This window comes from Erpetoichthys calabaricus, chromosome 11, assembly GCF_900747795.2.
Source record: "Erpetoichthys calabaricus chromosome 11, fErpCal1.3, whole genome shotgun sequence".
Taxonomy (NCBI): Eukaryota; Metazoa; Chordata; class Cladistia; order Polypteriformes; family Polypteridae; genus Erpetoichthys; species Erpetoichthys calabaricus.
The window spans coordinates 90,088,938-90,115,070 of NC_041404.2; the positions used below are offsets into that span (position 1 = coordinate 90,088,938).

At 39.5% G+C, this 26,133-nt stretch overlaps 1 protein-coding gene across 1 annotated transcript in view; it reads left to right on the forward strand.

Annotated features, from left to right (window-relative positions):
- The first annotated feature begins 294 nt into the window (after window positions 1-294).
- LOC114660704 (dual specificity protein phosphatase 7-like) overlaps window positions 295-26,133 on the forward strand; it is a 55,058-nt gene continuing 29,219 nt past the window's right edge. Inside the window, exons 1-2 of the mRNA XM_028813577.2 lie at window positions 295-673; window positions 24,422-25,665. Of these exons, the coding sequence (XP_028669410.1) occupies window positions 25,272-25,665 (394 nt within the window). The 5' untranslated portion in view covers window positions 295-673; window positions 24,422-25,271. The remainder of the gene's footprint in view (window positions 674-24,421; window positions 25,666-26,133) is intronic.

The following is a 26,133-nucleotide window of genomic DNA, read 5'->3' on the forward strand; positions in this document are numbered from 1 at the left end:
GACAGCCGAGTAACTTTGATACGCGAACGTGCAGTGACAAACTGAAAGTCGTGCTTCCACGGAGAAACTTCTCAGACGCCTCCAAGACAACAATAGAATTTTTAATTTTGCTTTTGATTGCTTAATTCACCTTAATAGACAACATAATCCCTTTTCTTTAAACTGAAATTGGAAGGGAATGTCAAATGAGACAATGATTTCGCGCATTAGAGAATCGTTCTGACTGCCACCCTGGGGCTCGAAATGAACTGCAAGGCTGCCACTAAGAAAGTAAGCAGAGCAGAAGCAGAGATATAGAGTGAGAGAGAGAGAGAGAGAGAGAGAGAGAGAGAGAGAGAGAGAGCAGGCGAAAGAGGGAGAGTGCTACCGAACAAAAAAGAAAACGGCTGCTCTAACGCTTGTCTTTCGACTGCACCTACCTTTCTGGTCGTTTTCTTTCCAAAAGGATCAATCTCATCAATTTGATGTTATATTATTGTTATTTTGTTTTATGAGAAAGGGTTCGATGGTCACGAAAAGCCAAGTGAAGCGTTCTGAATGACTCCTTTCCTTGCGGACAGCGACTACGGTTAAGACGAGCTGCAGCTTAAGGTTCTTCGATCTTCTGCCGACCCAGCAAATACGGACCGTTGGCTTTGGGTAACTGCGGCGACACTGCAGGTCTTCAAAAGAGGTGAGCTACCTAGAGGCGCCGACTAACTCTTTTACACATCAGGGAGGCGGCTGTGACACTCCAGCTAGTCAAACTTGCGGACCTCATGTCACTACTAACTTGTCACCTTCTTACTAGATGGGAAAAGGGGGTGAGTTCGATACTGAAGTGTACTTTGGAGATCGGAGGCTGTCTAAGATGGGGCATAAAATATTTGCGTTATTAACCCTGATCTCGTCCCACTTGTTTTAATGAACACCCACTCTTTGCCGCTCACGTGTGGACAGTCTTGCGTGGAGCTGCGAGGGTAGCTCAGGGGATCCATTAACACTTCCGCGGGATGCGTAGGAGGATTCGTGCTCTGTCTCATCATCGACTGCCAAATAGGCGAGATACAGATGTGTAATGCATAAGTTATGCCAAGGAACCGTTATCTATCTATCTATCTATCTATCTATCTATCTATCTATCTATCTATCTATCTATCTATCTATCTATCTATCTATCTATCTATCTATCTATCGTTTTGAAACAGTACATTGGAGTCGATATCTTTTAAAGACCACTTTATGTTTGACTCACTGAGTGTTGCATATTACAACCTGTCAGCTCTATTTCGAGAAGACGGTTTAGATTTAGCAATGTATGCATGTAAAATTAAATTAAAAACTTAAAAATTATTCACATAAATATGACTTAAGTTTAAGGTGCAAACAAAACAAAAGTCAAAATATGCATCCTTCCATTCATTTTCAATCCCAGCAGTGTTGAGCACAAGGCAGGGATCAGTCGTAGGTGGAACTCCAAGGCACAGAGACAAACATATGTCAAACCAATGTACTATTACAAATTAAATTTGTATGTATTTCTTTAGACTTTGTATTATATTTAAATATTATACGACATTCTCAAACCCACTTAATCCAGTTTGGGTTTATGTCATGTCAGAGCCTCTCCCAACAGTATCTGCTGCAATGTGGAAAGCAACTCTGAATGTGAAGCCTGTACCTTATAGGGCCCACTTACGCACAAATCCTTTGGAGATATGTTGAAGCCCCCAGTCCACCATTGATAGGAAAATGGAGGACTCACAGGAAAAACTTGCATAAATGTGGAGAATATTTAAACACTATAAGGCAGGAAACTGGGTACAAGATTAAAATCTATGTGCTAACCACTGTGCTATCCTGTTTATCTTTTCTTGTCTCGTTTTCCTTAGCCTGCTTAAGACAGTTTTAGAGTTGTGGAGAGACAATTCAGCAGCATCAGGTGAAAAAGAGGAGACAACCTGAATAGCGTTCCAATTAATTCCTGAGAATATTTATTTTCATTAGTCCAGTTTCGAATCACCTCAGTATACACATCTTTAAGGTGTGGGAGGAAAATCTACATATACAGGGTGAAAACATACAAACTCCACACAGACTGTGACTGGAGCTATAATTGAGTTTTTGGAAATTTAATTTTCTATATTATATTATATTATCCACATTACTTGTCGAGGATGGGCAGAACAATATTTTTTAAAATGTTTCATATCTCTTGTTCTCTGTATACCTTCATCATCTTTCCTGTGTCTGAACCTCTCTTGCCCGATGCTTCCTCTATCAAGCCCATTCCCATAAAGCCTGCTTCTTAAACTCTTTTATTTTGAGGTGTCTTGCTTGCCCCCTGTCTGCTTTTATATTTCCAATCTTTGAAGGCGACTCTCAGCATGCTTCCTACGCCTTTACTCCTCCCCATGTGTCTCACACTCACACTTCTTCTTTCGACTGTGTCTCCAAAGCCAAGCTGACTGATCACACCAAAGACACACTGTCCAATCTGAGGTACTGAACATGCACAAACACACCTTAGCATTTTATTATATTATAGACTGATTATTTTACTAGTGAAACACACAAACTTACATACAGTAGGGTTGTAGGTTCCTAAAATAAAATCCTATAAAAAGCAAGATAACAGCAAACTCTCTGCACATTGTTTACAAACAGAAAAACTTATACTTGATTATGAATTCAGAACATATATGTGGCGTGTCCTGGGGGATTATTAATAGAATGGATTCCAGGGACTGTGCTTTAATTGTGATGTTCATTTTTGCCCACCAGTAAAGTGTCCATCAGGTTACAGCTACCTAAGCTTTTTTTCAATTTCCAGAAAAGACATTACAGACTGACATTAGCTATTTAATGATCTTCTTGATTGTCACCATGCTCTGGGGCGTTCGTACAATCTATATCCTGAACATTGTCTTGCATGCCTATGAACCATGGTGTTTGTGTGCTGCTCAATTGCTCCTTATTCAGAATTACTTCTTATTTGTCTTTTGTACTTTCATGTCATGTCTTCTTATTTTTATGACACTCAACAGATGTTACTTCTCTTCTTTTTCCTTCAGCCATTATGGTGGTTATCACTTGGATTTTTCATCACTTTGTCATAAACACAATAACCACAGGTGATTTTGCTATCCTTTATTTACCGTTAATAAAGTTTTATGTTCAATGATCAATAAACACAATGCATACACTTTATTATGAATTCTGAAGACATATGTACTGTGTTCTGGGGATTTATCAGTAGAAGAGCTTGCAGTGACCACAGTCTTATTACAATAAACTCTTCTGGCCACCACTAAAGTGGCCACCAGGTTGCTACAACCTACAAGTTGTTGAATTTCCAGACCATATAAGACTATATTAGAATTACTTCTTGCTTTTCCATGTGCTTCAGCATCTTGTCTTTTTATTCTTTCTTGTTCTTTGTCACTTAATCTCCTTCCGCAATTTGCTTAACACTCAGTAGATGTGGCTGCTTTTCTTTACCTTTCTGCCATTTTGGTGGTTATTACATGGTTTTTCAATCACTTTGCTGTAAACACACAACCACAGGTCATTTTGCTGTCTTTTATGGCCACCAGGTTGTTGCTTGATGCCACCTTTAATGTTTTTGAATTTTCAGAACATATCAGGCCATAAGTATTCAATTAAGACAAAGATAAAGGTTCTAGACCCATTAGTTTTCAAGTAATCACTTGACAGACTGTCTGACTGCTATATTATGTCATGTCATTTTCTAATCCAATTAATCCAGAACAGTGTTGTAGGGGTGCCTATTCCACCTAGCACAGGGTGCAAGGTAGGAAAAAACCCTAGACAGTCCATCACAGGGCAAATGCACACAGATACACAAATACATACACCATGCTCACATTAGGGCCAATTTTGTTCACTTAACCTGCATGTCATTAGACTGTGAGAGGAAACCTGAGCACCTGAAGGAGATGGAGAGAACATGCAAACTCCATGCAGGGAGGTCCCAGTACACAAACCCTGATCTCCTTATTGTGAGGCACTGCTACAACTGCGCTACTGTGCCACCCTTATTATATTATATTATATTATATTATATTATATTATATTATATTATATTATATTATATTATATTATATTATATTATATTAGCTTAACTGCGGTGGGTTGGCACCCTGCCCAGGATTGTTTCCTGCCTTGTGCCCTGTGTTGGCTGGGATTGGCTCCAGCAGACCCCCGTGACCCTGTGTTCGGATTCAGCGGGTTGGAAAATGGATGGATGGATGGCTGGATATTAGCTTAATAACCCATCACACATACATACACACATATACTGTAGATAGATAGATAGATAGATAGATAGATAGATAGATAGATAGATAGATAGATAGATAGATAGATAGATAGATAGATAGATAGATAGATAGATAGATAGATAGATAGATTTATATACTATACCAAACCGTCTTTTAAGCCCATTTAATCTTGAGCAGTGCTCGGGGGGCTGAAGTGTATCCCAGGAACAATCCCCTGGACAGAACCAGTCCATCACAGGGGAACACACTCACACACATACACAAGGGACAATTTAGCATCTCCAATCCACCTAACCTGCATGTCTTTGGATTGCAGAAGGAAAGTGGAACACTTGAAAGAAACCCATACCGACATGAGGAGACCATGCAAACTCCATGCAGGGTAGACCCGAGACAAACTCTGGTCTCCTCACTGTATGAGGCAGCAGCATTACCACTGCATCACCATGTATATATAATGACCGGTGTCACCACCTATTTGTTGACTGCAGCAGCAGTCGCTCGAAGAGTCTTGGTAGCTCCTCGGCTACAAATTCCTACAGCATAATGCCGGCAGCTGACATGCTGACACTCTGTTAAACAGTAAACCAATGGCATAGAAACACAGCTGCCCTTCGAAATCTTCCTCCTGAACAGTATGTCAATGGGAAACAAGCACCTGCCTTCTGTGGAATCAGCTGCTGGTTTGCAGGCTTACTATATAACATGCTTCTCACACGATGATTAGAACATTTAAAAGACCAAGCCCATACCAGATAAATGGCTCATTTTTCTGTCCTCCCTCCTCCAGACTATGTTTTGCCCAGCCGCTGCTTCCGAGCCACTGATCTTGCTTGACGAGAATGACTTTGTGTACTTTTAAACTGAAGGAGCTAGAGCAGGACATTTGCCAGTTGTAACCTGTGTGTCTGTGGGTTGAAGATAAACTCTTTTTTTAATTAAGTATGAGGCAGTTAATATCATAGCTAAAGAACTGTGCAGGTCCACAGACATTTGAACTAACAAAAACTACTGCAGGATTGCTAGAGACAGTGATGTCTCTTAAGAGATGTGGTAATCTAATCCAGAAGTGGCTCAGGTTGTTCCTGGAGGGCCGCAGTGGCTACAGGTTTTTGTTCCAACCCAATTGCTTAATAAGAAGCACTTATTGCACAAGTAACAATTTTTCTTCATTTTAGTTGTGTCGCTCTTAAGATTTTGAACCTTTATTGCATATTTTAGTCTTAAACAGCCGTATCATTGGTTTTTAATTGTTCCTAATTAGCAATAAGATGCAAATGACAAAAGAAACCAGCATTTTTCAATTTAACTTGTTTCCATTTACACCTGTGTGTATTTATTATGCATTATTGGGTTTAATTAAATACTTGGAAGGAAAGTGAAGAGACAAAAGTGAAGGGCTGAGAATTACTCATCTGTTTTAGACTTCAAAACATTTGGATGATATTCTTAGAAAAGAACAAAAATTCTAGGATATGAGAATGACCTGAGCTGGCAGAGTTAAAACACTAACATGCCATGAAATTAAATTGGCAAGGATTGTTTTCTAATTAAGCAACTGGGTTGGAACAAAAACCTGCATCCACTGCAGACCTCCAGGACTGACTTTGTCCACCCCTGATCTAATCAGTTTAAATTACATTTATTCATTTAGCAAAGGTTTTTTTTAGGTGAAAAGATTGACCAAAAAAAATGAAAAAGTGATCTAGATATCACAGGCAAACAACCATTAAACCACATGACTTATTAATTAACCTTAAAATAACTACAAAAAGAGCCTGGCATCTAAACTATTAGCAGTAACTAAGGTATTCAGAAAACAGGAAAGCCTTCAAATGCATCTTAAACACACAGAGTGTGTCATTTTAGATCAATGTGGGTTGCTCATTCCACCAGGGGTTACACTGAATTAACATTTGATGCTATGTGGAGGCGGTATCACCAGACAAAGAATACAGAAGATGGCAATGGAAAATTTGAAAGAAGTCAAAAGATGTTATTGTACTTTCAAACAATCAAGACACTTAAATTGAATGCTCAACTTAATTCATAGGAAATCGATAGGAGTATAATAGCAATGGGAATATTTTGTATATATTTTTTTAAATGTGAGACAGTATTTTTCCTGTGTAAGAGATCATTTTATAATAGTAATCAATTTTTGATTTTTGGTATCAAGTAGTGATTAGAGAATCTGTCAGAAAGAGAGAGAAAACAAGTGAGCAGGAAGGAAAACACTTTTTTAAATTAATCATGAATAAGATAAACAAAAAGAACACAGGAAGGTCTCTAACCACAATGCTGCTGACACGTAAACAGATATGATACCGTCTGCCATAGACTAGCACATTAAATGTAAAACATCATTATGGTTTTCTCAGATTTTTTTTGCAATGAAGTTAACTTTTCTATGAAAAATAGTTTAACTAGTTCACAATTAAATTGTGTCATATTAAATGCAGAAGGTAAAGAATTTTAAAGCACCACTGATAATGCATCATGTTATCTAGAAATGATTAAATTACTGGATTGTGCAATACCACCTGTTTCTAATTTTCTGTGCTGAAGAACAACAACAACGTTTTTATTTCTATGGCACATTTTCATACAGAAAAGGAAGCTCAAAGTGATTTTCACAATATAAAACAAGAGGTGCCCTGCGGTGGGCTGGCGCCCTGCCCCGGGTTTGTTTCCTGCTTTGCGCCCTGTGTTGGCTGGAATTGGCTCCAGCAGACCCCCGTGACCCTGTGGTTGGGATATAGCGGGTTGGATAATGGATGGATGGATGGAAAACAAGAGGTGCAAGAGAAAAAACAGCAAGTTATAAACAGATAGTTATATATAACTAAATACATAATATGTAAAAAATAATTTATAAAGAATCAATATGTACTAATGTAACACAGATATACAGGTAGTAGAATTCTAATTCGAAGATAAGTTTTTTAAAGTCCATTAAGATAAGTCTGATCCTAAGGTCAGATGGCAAAGTAGAACAGAAAAAAACAACCAAGCGAAAAATCTCTAGGGGTGAGATGCTGGAGAAATAAAAAACAACAAAATCTGCTGGGGCTCCAGGCCAAAAGACCATCCAGCCCCAATGGCCATTCTACCTAACATAAAGGTGTTAAAGTCAGTCTTATTATTTTTAATCTTCATATTAGTCAATTAGATGCAGTAGACAGAGCATCTTCTTTCATTACATCAAAACAAGTGGCAGTGTAGTACTGTGATCAGGTGGTGGTGGCATAACACACCATCCCAGAGAAACTGGAACTGGAAACAGAGAAAAGCAAGGATTAATAAGGATAGCACATTCATGAAGTATATTCTATTGCCTGCGGTGGGTTGGCACCCTGCCCTGGATTGGTTCCTGCCTTGTGTGCCCTGTGTTGGCTGGGATTGGCTCCGGCAGACCCCCGTGACCCTGTGTTCGGATTCAGCGGGTTGGACAATGGATGGATGGATATTCTATTGCAATGCATATTAGATCTATTAGAAGTAGAACAGAAGAGAATTAAGTAAAGGCCAAATTGAAAGATTGGTATTTTGATAGTTTTTTTAAAATGATCAGTGGTGTTACAAGATAAGATAGACATTGGATCAAAGGGCACAGAGTGTCAGGGTCATTGGGTGCTATTGATAAGTAAATCTGTGTGTCATTTGAATAGCTGTGGTAGCTCACCTTGTGTTTTGAGATAATCTGGTCTAGCAGGGAATAGATTCTTATAGTACCCCATATAAAATATCATCGATCTTTCAGGGATATTTTTCTGTATTTCGTTCATTGGACAATCACCATAACTAACAAAAAATGTCCTGTGTGTTAAATAAGACATTACCAGAGAGACACACCAATTGGCTAAAATGATTAATAAGAATGCCATGGTCTATGGTGTCAAATGCTGCGCTTAAGTCTAATAGAAAGAGAACTGATATATTGCCTACATCTGCATTTACCCATAGGTCATTAACTACTTTAACCAATGCAGTTTCTGTACTGTGATTTGGTCTAAAACCTGACTGAAGCTTATCAAGAATGGTGTGTTTATCCAAGTAATTATTTAACTGATTAAAAATTGCTTTTTGAAGAATTTTACTTAAAAAAGGCAGGTTAGAAATGGATCTAAAGTTGTTAAAGACAAAGGCATCAAGATTATTTTTCTTGAGCAGGGGTGTAACTACTGCTGATTTTAGAGAATCTGGGAAGACCCCAGAATCTAATGAGGAGTTAACTATATCAGGTACACTATCAATGAGTGCATCAGAAACAACTTGAAAAAGGCATGTTGGGACTGGGTCAAGGGTACAAGTGGAAGGTTTTAATTGAGTAATTATACTGTGAAGTTCAGGTAAACCTATTTCAGTGAAGGAATTTAGTTCACTATAGTGAGCTCAATAAGGACCAATAGTTAAGGCCTTTGAGGGATATATTATAGTACATCTAATATTGTTTATTTTGTGATTAAAGAATGCTGTGAAAGCTTTGCATGTTTCGCTTGAAGTATTCAGGAGGCAATCCTTTGATTGAGCTGGGTTTAGAAGATGATCGATAGTAGAAAATAAAACTCTTGGATTTCCCGCATTTTCATTTATTATTTTAGAAAAATGGGACTATCTCTTCTAGTCGGACTGCTTTGTTGTATTCAGTAACATGTGCCTTCAATATTTCATAGTGAACTGTTAATTTAGTTTTTCTCCATTAACACTCAGCCTTGTGGCATATCCTCTTAAGGGTAGACAGAGTCTTCCAAGGTATTCTGGTGCTGTTGGATTTTTTTAACATTTTTTTCTGGGGCAACATTGTCAATTACAACTTTCACCTTAGCATTAAATTTGTCCACCTTACTGGTTACATTGCTGAAGACCAATAAGGATGGATTTTGCTGTATCAAGCCTTGTGTGGATATGACAAAAAATGACTAAAGTCGGTGGGATAGATTTGTTGTTTTCAAGAAGTATGTCATTACTGTGTGAGCGGGTGTGGCGTGGGGGCTTGGTGTCATCCTGGGGTGGACATTTGGATATGTAGCTAAAACTTTACATTAGCTTGTTTTTCATTTGGTAAACAGACAATCATTTTAAGTGAGCACTGACCACCCCTCCCCACTCATAACTATGCCCATGGAAAAAGTAGATTTTTCAACAAAATATTTTTTAATGTAATCCTGACTCAGAGTAGTGGCAAAGTGAGATAATAAGATATTTTAAAATCCCCAAAACAAAAATATGTGTTGTTAAAAATCCAAGCAAAAGACAATTTGATGCATTAATGTCCCCTCTAAATCACTAAACAGATGTTGCAGATGTTTTAGTCTTACTTTGAAACCTGTCCCCTTGGTTCTGTAAACAATTCTAACCTCACTCTACAGCTGTTAAATGCCTTCTGAGAAAAACAATAAAGTTACAGAATGAGCTCCAAGACTCTGCCACTATTATTCCGTTATACTGGTTTCTTGAACTTTTTACTCTGTTATTCCAGAATCATACGGCTACATACACATGTGCATAAACAGGTACAGAGCATTAATTTTTTTCCATTACTTAAAGAATATGGGATTGTACTGCAGATGTTTTAATAAAAACTTTGAGTCAGGAAATCATAAGACTCTCCTAACTCTTCCCATCACCACAGGCTTCTCAGAACCAGTCCAGTCACTCAAGACGCTTTCTATCAGTGAGATGCTTCTCCTTACAGAAGCCGCTTAGAAAAAAAGGCAAACACCAATTTTTTTTCCACAAAAATGTTTTTCCACTATTTTCTTAATAGTATGGCACCTAATTTGCAACCTATACAAATGAAATGGTCATAGACAGCATAAAATCTAAACCAACTCATATGATAAACTACATTTATTAGGTGGCACAGTGGGTAGCGCTCCTTCTTTAAAGACCCAAGGTTTGAATCCTGTCCCTGGTAATTATTGACTTACTCACAAGTGTTCCTCTGGGTACTCCAGTTTTTCTCCCACATCCCCAAACATGAGTGTGTTAGGCTAAATGTTGGCCCTGTGAGTGTGTGTGTGCCCTCCCCAGGGCTGGTTGCTGGCTGGCTGGTATCAGGCTCCAGCTCCCTGTGACTCTGAATTAGATAGGGTTTGAGATTGTTGTGTTAATGTTATGTTGAAATGTCAGATTCCTGCCTTGACTACAGTTCTCTTCCATGGGAAGGGTTATGAGGTCAATAATGGAAGGGACAACTTAATCATTCTGCAAACTGTAAAACTCTTTGCACCCATTTTGTGGATCATTCTGTGATAAAAACAATTTCTTCATATTTTTATAATATTCCTCTGAAAATATAAAATTATTTGGCACCTTCTAACCATCAGTGGTGGGCCGTCAGGGCCTGCAAGGCCTTCTCTGCTGGCCTAAAAAAATATCTGAATCTCAAACTGATGTTAATTATATTTTGTCCATGAATACTTATTAAATAATTCCAAATAGTCTGTCCGCTTCCTTTCATAGCTTTTCTGATGGTTGTGCTGCTTCCAGACATGTATTTTCGTATTAAAGTATTTAACCAATCACATTTCAGCCATCATTTGTTGCCAGGCAGGGTCAAAGTCAATGAAGTCTGTCCGGAGGCCTTCACAATCCGTTCTGCAGGCCCTCTAAGACAAAATAAATGTCGATTAAACTGTTGCTTCAACCAATCAGATTTTGAGTTGGTGTTACTAGGGCCCTCTAGCAGGCGTACGGCAACATCACCGTATTCAGACCCATTGATTGGATAGGATGGTGTAAGTATGCCACGGATGATTTTGCAGGAAAATCTCCCACTGATCTCCTTGACTTCCTTCATCAGAAAAATCTGAATGAGAGCATGGGGCAGCTGTACACATTGGTATGTTTGGCGGTGACCATTCCCGTGTCCACTGCTTCTGTCAAGCGGACATTTTCAGCCCTAAAGCGAATTAAAACTTATGCCAGAATTACGACAGGGCAGGTTCGACTTTCAGCATTAGCTTCGATGGCGACAGAAAGGGACTTTGTGATGGAACTGAAGCGTACGGATAATCTGTACAACAGAGTAATTGAACTGTTTTTTAGGAAAGAGAGGAGGATGGATTTTGTTTACAAATAATCCGAATTTTTGGTGAGTAAAATGTTGCGATTTTCCTAAATAATATTGCAAGTTTATGAATTATTATTGATGTTTTTTATGTGTGTCGCAGTTGTAGCTGCAGTAGAAAGGAACTTGTTCACCCCTGGTTTGTCTATTCAATAAAGGCATTTAGTGTGGCTACAGGAGTTATCTATCTGCGATGCAACGGCTCTTTATACTGTATTTCTGCATGTTAAGATGGTTTTTATAACCATAAATTAGTTTTTGAGGGGCAGGTTGATTCAGATGGAGCACTCCTGCAGGCCTAGGTGTGAAATGCACGGCCCGCCACTGCTAACCATGGATAACTAAATTCACTAAAAGTGTGACTGAAACGTAAAGTGGTTTATTCTGAATAAACTTTCACTGTATAGTGCAACACAAGAAGGGGATTCCAATGATGTAGTATATATAATTACATTGAAAGTGTGTGGCACAAATTACAGTGGTATATATGTATTTACGCCCTGATTAGTTGTGAGTGAATGTGTGTGCTGATAAGTTTATATGAGATTTGAATTTAGTTTATTTCTAGTGTGAGTGAATATGTATCTATATAGTAGTGTGGCCTGTCACATACTAACATTTACAGATTTAGGGATAATTTTGATCTCTATCAGGTTTATGGATTTCATTACAATGGACATACATCTTGTTAAAATCTAGAGAGCAGATGAAGGAAAAGGTTCACTTGATATTGAAATATTTAAAAGTATAGCAGTGGTTCAGCATACTCTCTTAGAACAATATAGATTGTAAAAAAACAGAATTGTTTCTCATAAAGTGAATTTTATTTTTGTAAGATTTTACCATTTGAGCAAAGCAAGATGGCAGTCTAGCAGTGTTATATAAGTTATCACAGTAGACTTTTCATAATGTACTAGTATTCCAATGGGTACTATTCAAAAGAGAGCTTTTAAAAGATTAGGGATTATTACAAATCCATTATTGCCTGATAAATAAAGAAAACATTGTCCTAAATAAGGTATGAGCAGTAGACCAGTGATGCAGAAGCCTGATGGCATTGCTTGCAAGGATGGCTTAACCTGGATATATTTTACATGTTCTCAGACAAGAGAGAGATGTGCCATTCAATGTTAAATTAGACTACATTTTACACAAACAGGAAGAGTGAATTTTATGTAGTTCTGATTTTTATTCATTTTCTGATTGAAGGGTCCTGTTACTAAAGCTAATAATCTCAGATTATTTAGTGGTGTATTCTTTATGTACACTGGTATAATTTTGAAATAGAATCTAAATTTCTAGAAAGCTTTTTTTATAGCAGGTGGTGAGGTAAAGATAGGAAAGCTTTAGCTTCCATGTAGTAAATAAAATGCTTTGGGAAGAGTTTAGAATTGAGGCACAGGTTTTGAAAGCATGTGTTTATAATGGATGCAAATAAACAAATTGGTTAAAATCGTGATATACAACATATTTCATATATTGAATTTTGTGTGTTTAGATGGGGTAGAAGTATATGATTTTTTGTAAGGGTGCAGTTGACAGTAATATGTCAGCCTTCATGTGTTGCCTGCAAAGAGATCTTGTTCAAAGTGACTGCCAAATCCTTGTACTTAGCTGCTATTAACGAGTGATAAGTGGTGCACAAAGCAAAGCATACAATTAGGATTTGGAGCAGGATTTTCCTTGTATAAATACTATATATATGGATACAACTTCTGTCTGATTACTTGTATAGTCTCATATCTTCTATAATAATAAAAGGCAAAGCCCTCACTGACTCACTCATCACTAATTCTCCGGCTTCCTGTGTAGGTAGAAAGCTGAAATTTGGCAGGCTCATTCCTTACAGCTTACTTACAACAGTTAAGCAGGTTTCATTTCGAAATTCTATGCGTAACGGTCATAACGGTCGACAACGTCCGCCATGTTAAACTTTCTTATTTATGGCCCCATCTTCACGAAATTTGGTAGGCGGCTTCCCTGTGCTAACCGAAACTGATGTACGTAATTATTTCGGTGGTATGATGCCACTGTCGGCCGAAATTCTACGCATAACGGTCATAACAGTCGACAACATCCGCCATGTTAAACTTTCTTATTTATGGCCCCATCTTCACGAAATTTGGTAGGCGGCCTCCCTGCGCTAACCGAAACCGATGTACGTACTTATTTCAGTGGTATGACGCCACTGTCGGCCGCCATATTGAACTTTCCAACGGTCTTTGTTACTTATGGGCCCATCTTCAAGAAATTTGGTACGCGGGTTCCCAATGTTAACTGAATCCTACTTACGTACATAGATAGATAGATAGATAGATAGATAGATAGATAGATAGATAGATAGATAGATAGATAGATAGATAGATAGATAGATAGATAGATAGATAGATAGATAGATAGATAGATAGATAGATAGATAGATAGATAGATAGATAGATACTTTATTAATCCCAGGGGGAAATTGACATACTCCAGCAGCAAAAAATATTAAATTAAAGAGTAATAAAAAATGCAGGTAAAAAACAGACAATAACTTGAATAATGTTCAATGTTTACCCCCTCTGGTGGAATTGAAGAGTCGCATAGTTTGGGGGAGGAATGATCTTCTCAGTCTGTCAGTGGAGCAGGACAGTGACAGCAGTCTGTCACCGAAACTGCTCCTCTGTCTGGAGATGACACTGTTTAATGGATGTAGTGGATTCTCCATAATTGATAGGAGCCTGCTGAGTGCCCGTTGCTCTGCTACGGATGTCAAACCGTCCAGCTCTATGCCAACAATAGAGCCTGCCTTCCTCACCAGTTTGTCCAGGCGTGAGGCATCCTTCTTCTTAATGCTGCCTCCCCAGCACACCACTGCGTAGAAGAGGGCACTTGCCACAACCATCTGATAGAACATCTGCAGCATCTTACTGCAGATGTTGAAGGATGCCAGTCTTCTAAGGAAGTACAGGCGGCTCTGTCCTGTCTTGCACAGAGAATCAGTATTGGCAGTCCAGTCCAATTTATCGTCCAGCTGCACTCCCAGGTATTTATAGGTCTGCACCCTCTGCACACAGTCACCTCTGATGATCACGGGGTCCATGAGGGGCCTGGGTCTCCTAAAATCCACCACCAGTTCCTTGGTTTTGCTGGTGTTCAGTTGTAGGTGGTTTAAGTCACACCATTTAACAAAGTCCTTGATGAGGTTTCTATACTCCTCCTCCTGCCCACTCCTGATGCAGCCCACGATAGCAGTGTCGTCAGCAAACTTTTGCACGTGGCAGGACTCCGAGTTATATTGGAAGTCCGATGTATATAGGCTGAACAGGACCGGAGAAAGTACAGTCCCCTGCGGCGCTCCTGTGTTGCTGACCACAATGTCAGATCTGCAATTCCCGAGACGCACATACTGAGGTCTGTTTGTAAGATAGTCACATATATACGTCCATAGCCTGTAGCTCGGTCGCCATGTGAGGCGGCGTTGGGGATGGGGTCCCCCATCCCCACGCCTCCCACATAGTTGGCTGCCTGCCTATATAAAGCCGTCCATCGCTCTGGTCTCTTCATTCCCTTCCTTGCTTCGCCACGGTATTCACGTCTCCCTGCTGATAACTGCAGCCTTTTTATTTAATCCACGGCTTCTCTGCTGTTTTATTGTTCATTTATTATGATTATAGTTATTGTGTAGGTATTTTAGACTTAGTTTGCATTGTTCAGGTACCCATTTCCTTTATCGTTCCAACCGTACCCCCATTAACATGTCTATCGAGGTGATCACCTTCGATCAAAGAGCTGTCACTTACCGAGTGGTTTCCATCCCCGGAGATGGTGCCTGCCTTTTCCATTCTCTGTGTTACATATTGCACGGCCATATCAGGCTCACTCTTGATATCCAGAAGAACATTGTGTCTTATGTATTGAATGACTGGGACAGGTTTAAGGTGTGGACTGATGACGATACAGGAGATAATTATACTACACAGGAGCACTATAAGAGTGAAATGCTTAAGCCCTTCACCTATGGTTCTGCATGTGAGTTGATGGCTGCCACTGAATTGTTCGGTTGTTGCTTTCAAGTGTACCGAAATGGCCAAATATTTTACACCTTTGGACAACTGCCAATGCCTCTTACAAAGCCTTCTTCAAAATGTTTATCCCAATCTACGAAATCTCCACGAAAACGACGTGTCATGGTTGAGGGAGAGAGCTATCCTGACACCAAGAAATGACATGACTACGACTATAAACCACATTTTACTTCAAGATCTACCTTCACAACTGAAAACATATCAATCTATGGATTCAGTTGTAGAAGTGGAAGACGCAGTGCACTATCTGGTAGAGTTTCTTCACACTCTGAATCCTCCAGGCATTCCCGAGCATAATCTAATTTTGAAGGTTGGGGCACCAATAATGTTACTGAGAAACTTACAGCCACAGAAACTTTGAAACGGCACGAGACTTCAGGTCACGTGTCTGCAAAAGAATCTAATTGAGGCAACTATTTTTACTGGCAGTGGCTCAGGGGAGAGAGTTTTTATTCCTCGCATCCCCATTATACCCTCTGATCTCCCATTTCAATTCAAATGCCTCCAATTTCCAGTAAGGCTCTGCTTCGCAATGACAATTAATAAGTCTCAGGGACAGACCCTACAAAAGGTTGGCATTGATTTGAGGCAAGATTGCTTTTCACATGGCCAACTGTACGTTGTATGCTCAAGAGTAAGCTCAGCGCACAGCTTGGTCATATTACAACCGGAGGGCCGAACTGACAACGTGGTATACAAACAGATCCTTAACAAATAATTATTGGTATATTTTCCCTCAGTTTAAAAAGGTTTACTTTTCTTCTTAATAAAAATTTTAAGGCAGTACTTCGCTGCTGCAAAGTGCGGGTATTTTGCTAGTTTCAAATATTTGTAACCCGGCAGTAGAAGTGAAAATTAGCTATTTCCATGGATTCCTAAAGAATTATATTTTTATCGTTGACTTATTTGTATTCTGAATGAATCACAGCTTCCATCGCATTGAATTTTTGTAAAGAAGAATTTTTAATGTGAATTAGATTGCATACAAAAACTAATCTTTCTAGTTAGCCAATAAAAGGTGTCATTTTGCTTGGCTTTTCTCTACATTCATAATGGCTAACACGGTACAACACCCTAGTAATACAAAAACTAGAAATTTTGATAGATATTCAATCTGACAATATTAATTCTTACAAGAATACATTAAAAGTTGAAACAGTTTTGTTTTACACATTCCACTAGACTAATAAATAATCCAGTTCAAGCTAAAATACAGAGCTACTCACAAGAAATAGGTGCTATGAAATGTTAAAAGAAGACCCTGAGCCCCTCTAAACATAAACAAAATGTTAATGTTTATTTATAAAGTTAACATATTTAATTCATTATCAATTAAGCACAGATGTGCCAAATTAATAAAGGATCAAATAAAAGAACAAAACCAAACATTTAATAGAAATGAAGAATCAAGAAACAAAATCATAAAATCTTCCAAAAATCCCAAAAACTAAGTTAGCAAAAAACTACCAATATATGCTTCAAAATGTATTTGAAATATTCAAAAGGCTTTACTCCAGAGGAGTGTAGGGGCATGCAAAACCAAAAAACTTAAACTAACAATTTCTTCAGAACAGAAACTTTGACAAAAAGTTTCAATATGAAGTAATAACTCAAGGGTACTAAAATATCCAAAAGGTTAGTAGTGGTTCAGCATACTCAGTTAAGAACAACATAGATTGCAAAGAGTTGTTTAACTATTCCTCATAAAGTGAATTTTATTTTTGTATATTTTTAAGTACAATCTTCGTTTTGTGTATGGATTCTTCCAGTTGAGAAAGACAAGTTGAGAATCTAATATAAAATACTTCTAAGAAGTACTAAGGGAAGGTGAGATGACAATAATCAATATATTTACATGTGCTTTAATAAACTGGTTATTCACAGAAGCCTGGTTTCTTAAATGCCATGTAAACTCTTATTCATTTAGGGAAAGCGGATTATTGGGTTCAAGTAGTTTCTCCGTGAGTAACCAGGTTATTTGGCCATGTAAACCCTTAACCAGTTTTACAGCTGGGCATTTTGTATTCTGCGCATGTCTGTTGCACTCACTTAGCCTGAGCATGTGTTTGCTTTGCACACCTTCCAGCAGCCACAGGCAGAAGATGGTGGAAGTGTTCACAAGATACATTTCGTAAGTTATAGATACATTCCTTAGTTATTATAGGTAGAAAATCAGTTACTTGAGTATTTCACCATAGCTGTCTATTTTAAATACCAATGAGTAATAAAACACAGAAGTAAAAAAGTAAAATGTAATAAAACTTAATGAAAAGTAAATAAAAAATTAAATTACATTAATGCCTCAATTGCTCAGACGATTGCATTATTCCTTATCCTGGTTAAAATAGTCTATCTCAGTATTTCAGAAATCATTAAATTTATATTGATGAGCTGAACGTACAGTACAGAGCATTTGGGTAACATGTTAAAAGTGGCATGTTTTAAGTAGTCCAATTTACTTTTAAGTAAAAGTAATGAGTAACCTAACTCAAAACATATTTTATTGAAGTAAAAATACCTGCATTATTATTCCAGCAGCACTGGGTGTAAGGCAAGAAGCACATATACCGGAATGCTGTTCCTTTGCAGAGGTCAGTCCCATAGCCAAGCTGATAATGATAATGATAAAAATAATATAAAACTAGAGAGCTCCGCCCCCTGCTCACTTTGCTCACCAACTTCTGGGGGTAAGTGCTGGGCGCCCACTCTCTTGCGGCTGAGTTGCTCAAAGAACATCAGGGCTCTCCTCCATTAAAGAATTTGATTCTATTTAAAGAGCTGGTATATAGAAGAGTATGCAGGGTGCAGGAGGAAAAGAAAACAGTTTGGTCCTTAGTTATTATAGGTAGAAAATCAGTTACTTGAGTATTTCACCATAGCTGTCTATTTTAAATACCAATGAGTAATAAAACATAAAAGTAAAAAAGCAGAAGTAAAAAAGTAAAATGTAATAAAACTTAATGAAAAGAAAATAAAAAATTAAATTACATTAATGCCTCAATAAAAAACAATATCATGAATTACTTTATCCTCTAACTTAAATTCTATAAACTTGCTTTTTTGCATTTCTGTTTTGCACATATTATTTGGGATATTTTTCATTTATTGGATGATTCTATTTGTTCTTGATTTTTATTATATGCAGCTGTTTTTTGTTCATTTTCTTATTTTCAATGTTCATTATCAGCTCTTGCCACTTTTTCTAATGCAATCTAAAATTCAACATTCTTGAATAATTAATTTGATTTTCTGCCTTGCCATTATAACCGACTGCATTGAAGGTCAATTTAGCACTGAGAGTGTCACAGGATGGTAGAGAAAGGATGTGCGTAGTAGGAGTAATGATTGGGCAGGCATTGTGGAGGGGAGTGCTCAAGGCTGAATAACGTGGACACAATGGATCATATTTTTAATATAATAGAGAGATACAACAACAACTACTACTCTACTACTATTACTACTACTACTACTAATAATAATAATATGTAAAATATTACTATTAATGATAATAATAAAGTGAAAAACTATTAATACTACTAATAAATGTGCTCAATAAACTTACTTAATGCAGTAAATAGAAGGTCAAAATGAAGCTGAATATTTAGATATTTAAAAAATTAGCTTGTGAGTTTATCACCTATGCTTATGGATTTATGGACTTACCTAAACTTCATTTGGTCCTTCCATTGACAGCAGATACCAATATAGCACTATCTAAATTGGTAATGTTATATATAATAACATATACAGTATATCCATCCATCCATCCATCCATTTTCCAACCCGCTGAATCCGAACACAGGGTCACGGGGGTCTGCTGGAGCCAATCCCAGCCAACACAGGGCACAAGGCAGGAACCAATCCCGGGCAGGGTGCCAACCCACCGCAGGACACACACAAACACACCCACACACCAAGCACACACTAGGGCCAATTTAGAATCGCCAATCCACCTAACCTGCATGTCTTTGGACTGTGGGAGGAAACTGGAGCGCCCGGAGGAAACCCACGCAGACACGGGGAGAACATGCAAACTCCACGCAGGGAGGACCCGGGAAGCGAACCCGACAGTATATATATCATTTTTTTTTTTGTTGTTAGAGAAATGGTGAAAACTACTGCTTTTAATTAAGCCTTGTTTCAGATAGGAACATTACAGAAAAAACTAAGAATATGACAGGTTGTAATTATGAAAAGCGTTTCATTTTTTTGTTATGCCATACAGTATGTATTATTTATAAATATTTTTTTACATAAGTTAAGAAGTTAAAGTATGTATTTTAAGAAAATTATATTTATTTTACTATTTTATGATCACTGAACAATAAGCCTACAGAATTTCATTTTGTTAATAACAAATGAACAGTTAACACCTGTGGTCTATAGTTAAATTATAAAAGTACACTTTAATATAGGACATAAAAACTTGTAGTTGTCTGGTTATGCAGGAGACTAGTGTAAAAAGTTTTTTAAAAGGATAAAGAAAAAAAATTAGAATCGGTATCAGAATTGGACGATCAAGTGACATGAAATCCATGATTGGTACCAGCCTTAAAAGACTTGATTGAGAGCATCCCTAGTAGTAGGTGTTCCTCCTATGTACCAGAATAGATAATGAGGTAGGCAGAAGTTTAAGCGTTGTGGGGTCAGAGCAGTCTGCCCACTAGCTACTGGAAGGTTTCTAGAGCCCCATGTCGCTAAAGGGTGTGACGCGATACTGCCAGTGGCCGTCAAGGAACTCTGCCAGTAGCATTTAGTCATATCAAGTGTGGGCAGATACCAAGCATTCCCCAGGTGATCTAAAAGGCCTTCCTCCCTCAGTATGGGATAGACATCAAAGCAGGAGACCTGGTTGAGCCGATGAAAGTCACTGCAAAAATGCCAACTGTAATCAAGCTTTGAGACCAATATGATTGGGCTGGACCACGATTTGTGGCAGGCCTCTATCACACCGAGCTCCAGCATGCATTGTACCTCTGGGCTCCACCTCTTCCTTCTTTACCTCAAGAAGATGATAAGACCACTCGCAGACACTCATTACCTCCAGATTTGGTGATGATGTTGTGAGCGACCAACACTGTTCGGAATGGCTTTGGACCCACAACCCCCTCGAACAACAAGGTGATCATGGCTCCCAATTCCTTCTTTTGTCAGGGTATAAAGGTATCTCCAAAGTTTAGACATTTGTAAAAAATGACACTGTAGGAGTAGCCACAGGATTGCTGGGTTCACTATGACCCCAGTGCATCAGGAGGTTGACGTGATGAACACATTCCCTTGGATGCTGACTGGTAGATGAGGTCATCTGCAAGCCCCTTTCACTCCTGGATCTTGCAAGGCCCTTGCCAGTGAGGATTTCCTTGGAGATTCTCTACAATATCCTGGGCTATGTTTTTAGAATTAGCCACCCGGAGACATATGGTTTCTGGGTACCATGTGGCATAGTCCACCAGGATTATAATGTATGTGTGTCCCCTGGACGATGGTTTGAGCAATCTGAATATGTCCATATAGAGCCACTTGAAAGGGATGTTAATTATTGGCAGGGGAATGAGAGGAGCATGGTCTCGCTGGTGTACACTTCTTCACGCATGCCTGGCCAATAGAAGTATACCATGATGCACTCAGGGGCTTTTTTCAGTGGCCAAGTTCGCACCCAGTAGATGAGTATGAGCCAGGTTGCAGATCTCACACTGGTAAGACCGGGGACCAAGAGTTGGCTCAGGACCTTGCCCAGAAAGTCTACCACCAGGTACAACAGATCATGGTCGAGGACAAAGTGAGAAGCGGATTGCATGGACCCATTGGTGGGCTGCCCATTTCTTGCATGGTTCAGGGAATTGTTCTACTGCTTGCACTTAAAGGATGCAGGCAGGGTGCAAAATCAAAGCTGTAGTGAGGTGAGCGGGTCAGGGCCAGCACCCGGAAACTCCATGAGGTCTTGCCTGAGAAGAACGGGCTTGCTGAAATGGTTTCTTCCTCACTTTGGCTGAGATCTACAAGTTCGTATTGGGTGGACACCCGTTTATCTGTTCTCTTGCATGGCTGGGACTCTCCCCCAGGAGCTTGATCCTTGTCTACTGTGAGGCTCATCTCTCCAGTTTAGCACAGTGACTCCCTGTCAAGTTTTTTATAGGGCCAGTCTCCCCCAGACTGAAGGTGTGTGGCGGTCCCGGGAACAGCACCACTCACAGCCATCTGAGCTGCCCTGGAGCAACAAGCCAGCAGACTGCAGTGAGGTAGCTTCGGGTCTTATCGTGAATACAGGTTAGACTGGCCCATTTGCCATCATACTCTTCCAGCTGGACGTAACAGCTTGCAACAATGGAAGTTTGGCCGTTGGAGTCATTGAGGCCTAAAATGGTGTAACCATTCAGTCTGGCCGTGCCTGAAAAAGGAGCCACAAGAGTATTAGGAGCGACCACAAAACAGTACCTGTCTCCCAGGGCCCAACCCGGACACTATGAGCCCTTACCAGGCCAGGATCTCTCTCTTTAGGGTAGGGCGATCTGTACCGGCATGCTCCTCCAGATCATCGTAAACTTGCTGAGCTTCACCTGTCAGGATTGGCACAAGGAGATGCAACCCCTCACACTGCGGCAACTGCTGGCGTGGTAGTCCATGTATTTGAAAATCAAGCGATACACTTCCACATCATCACATGGTCTCATCGGCACAAGCAGCTATGCTGGTCCTTGCCTCAGCAACCTCTTGCCTTTCTTAAGTGTTGAGCAGCTCAGTGTGCTGGAGCTGCCTTTGCATCACCTGATCGGCAAGCTGCTAGATGAGACTGCCAGGTTGAAAGGTCTGCCATTTCTCTGCCCTTGATCTTGCCAACTACACCACCTGTGTTCAGGTGTGGGAATGACATGTCTCCAGACAGCAAAAGAAAGTTTGGGGCGCCAACCAGGTTGTCCCTTTTATTGTCCATGGACAACAAAAAAGCAGAACAAAAGAAATTAGGCTATTTGGCATGAGTCCTGTATGCGGGAATTCAGTGAACAAGAGTAGTTGATTGCAGTTGCTTCTAGTAAAGCTCTGTCCAGTGGGTTGTTTTAGCCAGTAAATGACACCACCTTCCAGGTTTTATGTTGGTTGGACCAGAAGAGGTGGGGTCAAATGCCTTCACCAGGCAGCTTCTCAGTGCTGTAGAGAAAGAAGGAGAAGGCCAAGTCAGCAACAGTGCCCCCTATCATTTCAATGGCTTACTTCATACCTCAACTGAACCTGTGAGGAGGTTCTCCAACACACATTTGTGACAACTCACTCAATGAGAAGAGCTCAATGTCCCAGCAATCAGTCTTAGACAGGATTTAGACAGTTTTTCAGGTGGTTGCCCTAATGGCAGCACATCTTTACAGTTAAGAGGCTCTGTCCTCTTGGGCTCCACAATTAAATGATAAAAGAGAGTTAATCATGTATAAATAAATACAAGAAAAATATTGGGAGACAGTTAAAAAAATTAAAATGGTAACATTTCAAAAAGGTGATAAATTGAAATTCAGATCAATTAAAATAACATAGTGTAAATGGATGGATGCTAGGAGGCACTATTGCCCCTTTTAAACCCAACAGACAAACGTTCTGGACACAGGTTAAAAGCACCAAGAAGTATTTTATTATTTCTTCTTCCCACACAGTGCCTCCAAAGCACCATAGCCACAATAAGTTCAGCAATAAAGCATAATATTCTTCTCCTCCACACCTCCCAGCAAGCGTTGTCCACCTCCTCCCGACTCAGCCTCTCCTTTTTGGATCTTCAACAGTCCCTCAAATAGTTCCTGTCCCGGAAGTGCTTCTGTTCTTCCTTTCACGTGACTTGCCAGCACTTCCGGATCAGATGATCAGACTCAAATTCTTTACTCCACCTGGAAGTACTTCGGGGCTCCTGTCCATGTGATCCATTAGAACTTCTGGGCTATAGGGAAAGTACAACTCCCACGGTCCTTCTACAGCTCCCCCTGGTGGCACCCAACAGGGCTGTGAAACCGAACTCCAAGTCCCAGGATGCCCTGCGGGAATCCGGGGCACCACTGTACTCCAGGGGAGCTACCATCTAGTATCTTGGGGAAGGCAGTGTCCAAAGGTTGCTGCCTTCCTTCATCTTTTCCATTCTGGGGGGTCCATCACAATAGGAAAAGAGCAGAAATACTAAAAATGAAGTAAAACACAAGTCAGTTTGTAACAATTAACAATAACAGATTTTTATATGTACTGTATATCTTGAGTTATTTTATGTTTTTTTACGGAGAATTACCAGTGGCAGTTTGTTGGTTGTTTTGATTTATTTTGACAAAGTTCACTTTCATTTTCATTTTGTCCTATTTTTTTGCCCATGTCACTTGACTGTTATTGTCACATCTGTGACATCACTGGACCTGACGGTATAAAGAGGGTACTGGTTCCATTATGTATTGTCTTTTGGTTGGATATGTGTGTTGGATTGTACATTGTGACTTTTATGTCCACGACCCTGTGATGACACAGCCACTCACTTCCAGGTCATTTATCCAGTAACATGGTAGAAACTGCTCCACAAAATGTTTTGTGCATGATATCCAGGTTTCTTCCCACAGTCCAAAGACATGTTAGTTAGGAAGATTGGTGATGCTAAATGGGCTTGGCTGTGTGCACGCGCATGTTTGTGTGTATTCATCCTTGAGATGTTCCTGCCTTGCACCCTATGCTCAGGATTAAGTGGGCTTAGAAGATAGTATGGTATATACCGACTTGAACAAAAAGAAACTAGAGGGCAAAATGTTTCAATTATTTTTCAAAGTGATATTTGGCAATGAAAAGAAAAAGATACAGAAACCCATAGAAAGCAGCTTCTAATTACTACCTAATAGGGTATCAAAAGTCATACGTGGCATTTATTTTTTTTTCATGACAGGGCAGTGGTCATCAACTGAATTGTTCAAATATGTTAGCATACGGGGAACATAAGAAGCTCTTTTCTTGAATACTGAGTAGTCCTGTCAATTATGTCTCTACAGATCTTGCGAAGAACCAGCTTTGGAGGAGCTTTTTGAATGGTGAAGAAAAAAAATTGAAATAAAGGTCTAGAAGACATCTCATGTGCCAGCAAGGTCCCTGGAAAGTCCTTGTTATTAGCAGAGGATTAAAAAAGCTGTAGAAATTTAAATGTGGGCATAGTTGTATTGTAACCAAGCTCGAAGGTTCCAGACAATCATCTACAACATGTTTGTTAGCCTATCAGGAGCACTCTAATAATAATGTCTAAATGCAACAACTGAAGAAGTTAATTGTTTATTCTGAAAAAGAAGAAAAGATGGGGCAACTTCAGTTTCGCACAGCCAGGCCAAGAAGTTGCTTCTTTGAGACTGTTAAGTAATCCAAGGATCATCTCAAATGCGGCCTTTTGGGTTGCCTGTATCTAACAGAGTCAGTCTAGTAAAGCTTTTTTTCCAGATGTCTTATATAACCTGATCCCGAAAGAGTGGGTGCCATCTCTGCTGTGCCATTCTTACTTGTGGTTACATGAAGTTGTGCAGCTCAGTGCCTTTTCCTCTGTGACAATCATTTACTCTTTCTTCTACCCACAAACTTAACTTGCTGTTGTAAAGTTACATTGAACAGGACATCATTTTCATTAACTTGGAATATTCAGTGTTGTGCCTTACCTTCAAAATATACATTTATTTTTTTTTTATCTGTTGCCTTCTAAAAACAAATAATATCATAAGAGCAGAGAACTGTGCTGCAAAGTGTAAAAAGTAACATACCCAGTTCCAAATCTGGATCATAAATAGTGGCCAAAAATTTCCAGTTGTTCACATTATAGAGGTCATGTGAATGCTTTGACACTCATACTACACCAACATTATGGAGGGGTTGGCTAGATCAGCTGCTTGGCTTTGTGCCGAGCTGGATTCTTCAGCAGATCCCAGACTTCTGATCCTTGATTGTCGACCACGGAACTCCTACGAGGCATGCAGGGTGCAGAGGGCTATCAGTGTGGCCATCCCTACCCTGCTACTGCGGCGTTTGCATCGGGGGCAGCTCTCAGTACCTGCACTGATTTGCAGCACCAAGGACAGAGAATGTTTCACTCAGCGCTGCACTTCTCACACCATCTTATTGTATGATGATGGTGGCCAATCCTGGGTGGGAGAAGAAGAGGATCTGAGCAGACTCCCCAGCTCACCAGAGGAACACGTGCTACCCATCCTGTTAAAGACTCTCAAGCAAGATGGGTGCAACGCTTACTACCTGAAAGGCAAGTGGCATAATGTTTTAGCAAAAGTGCAAAAAATAAAAATAGTATCACAAAACAGCATGAAGGCTTGTTGTAAGGTTTCCTTGGCTGTATTTCATTATGATCTATGCTGAAGACTATTATACAGCCTCTAGGGAATGAAAGAGAGAAATCTGTAAGCAAGCATTTTTTTCTTGTCAGTAGGTAGGAGCTTTCAGTGTTATTATTGTTAACAGATGCTGCATGTTGACTCAAAGATGACTAAGAAACATTGGCCTCAAAAAGCCGAAACAAAAAAGCTGCCAGTTCACCAGAACTTCTGTCCTTACATAATTCTGATGCCTGATGAAGAAAGGGCAAAAACTGTCAGAAATACAGAGCCAGGCATCTCTTTTAGCAGGAGAGCTCAATGACAAGAGTCAGCCAAAACATATTCAAGTTTCAAGAAGCCATCAAGGCTGGCATCTCAGGCATTGCAGCCAAGTCTGA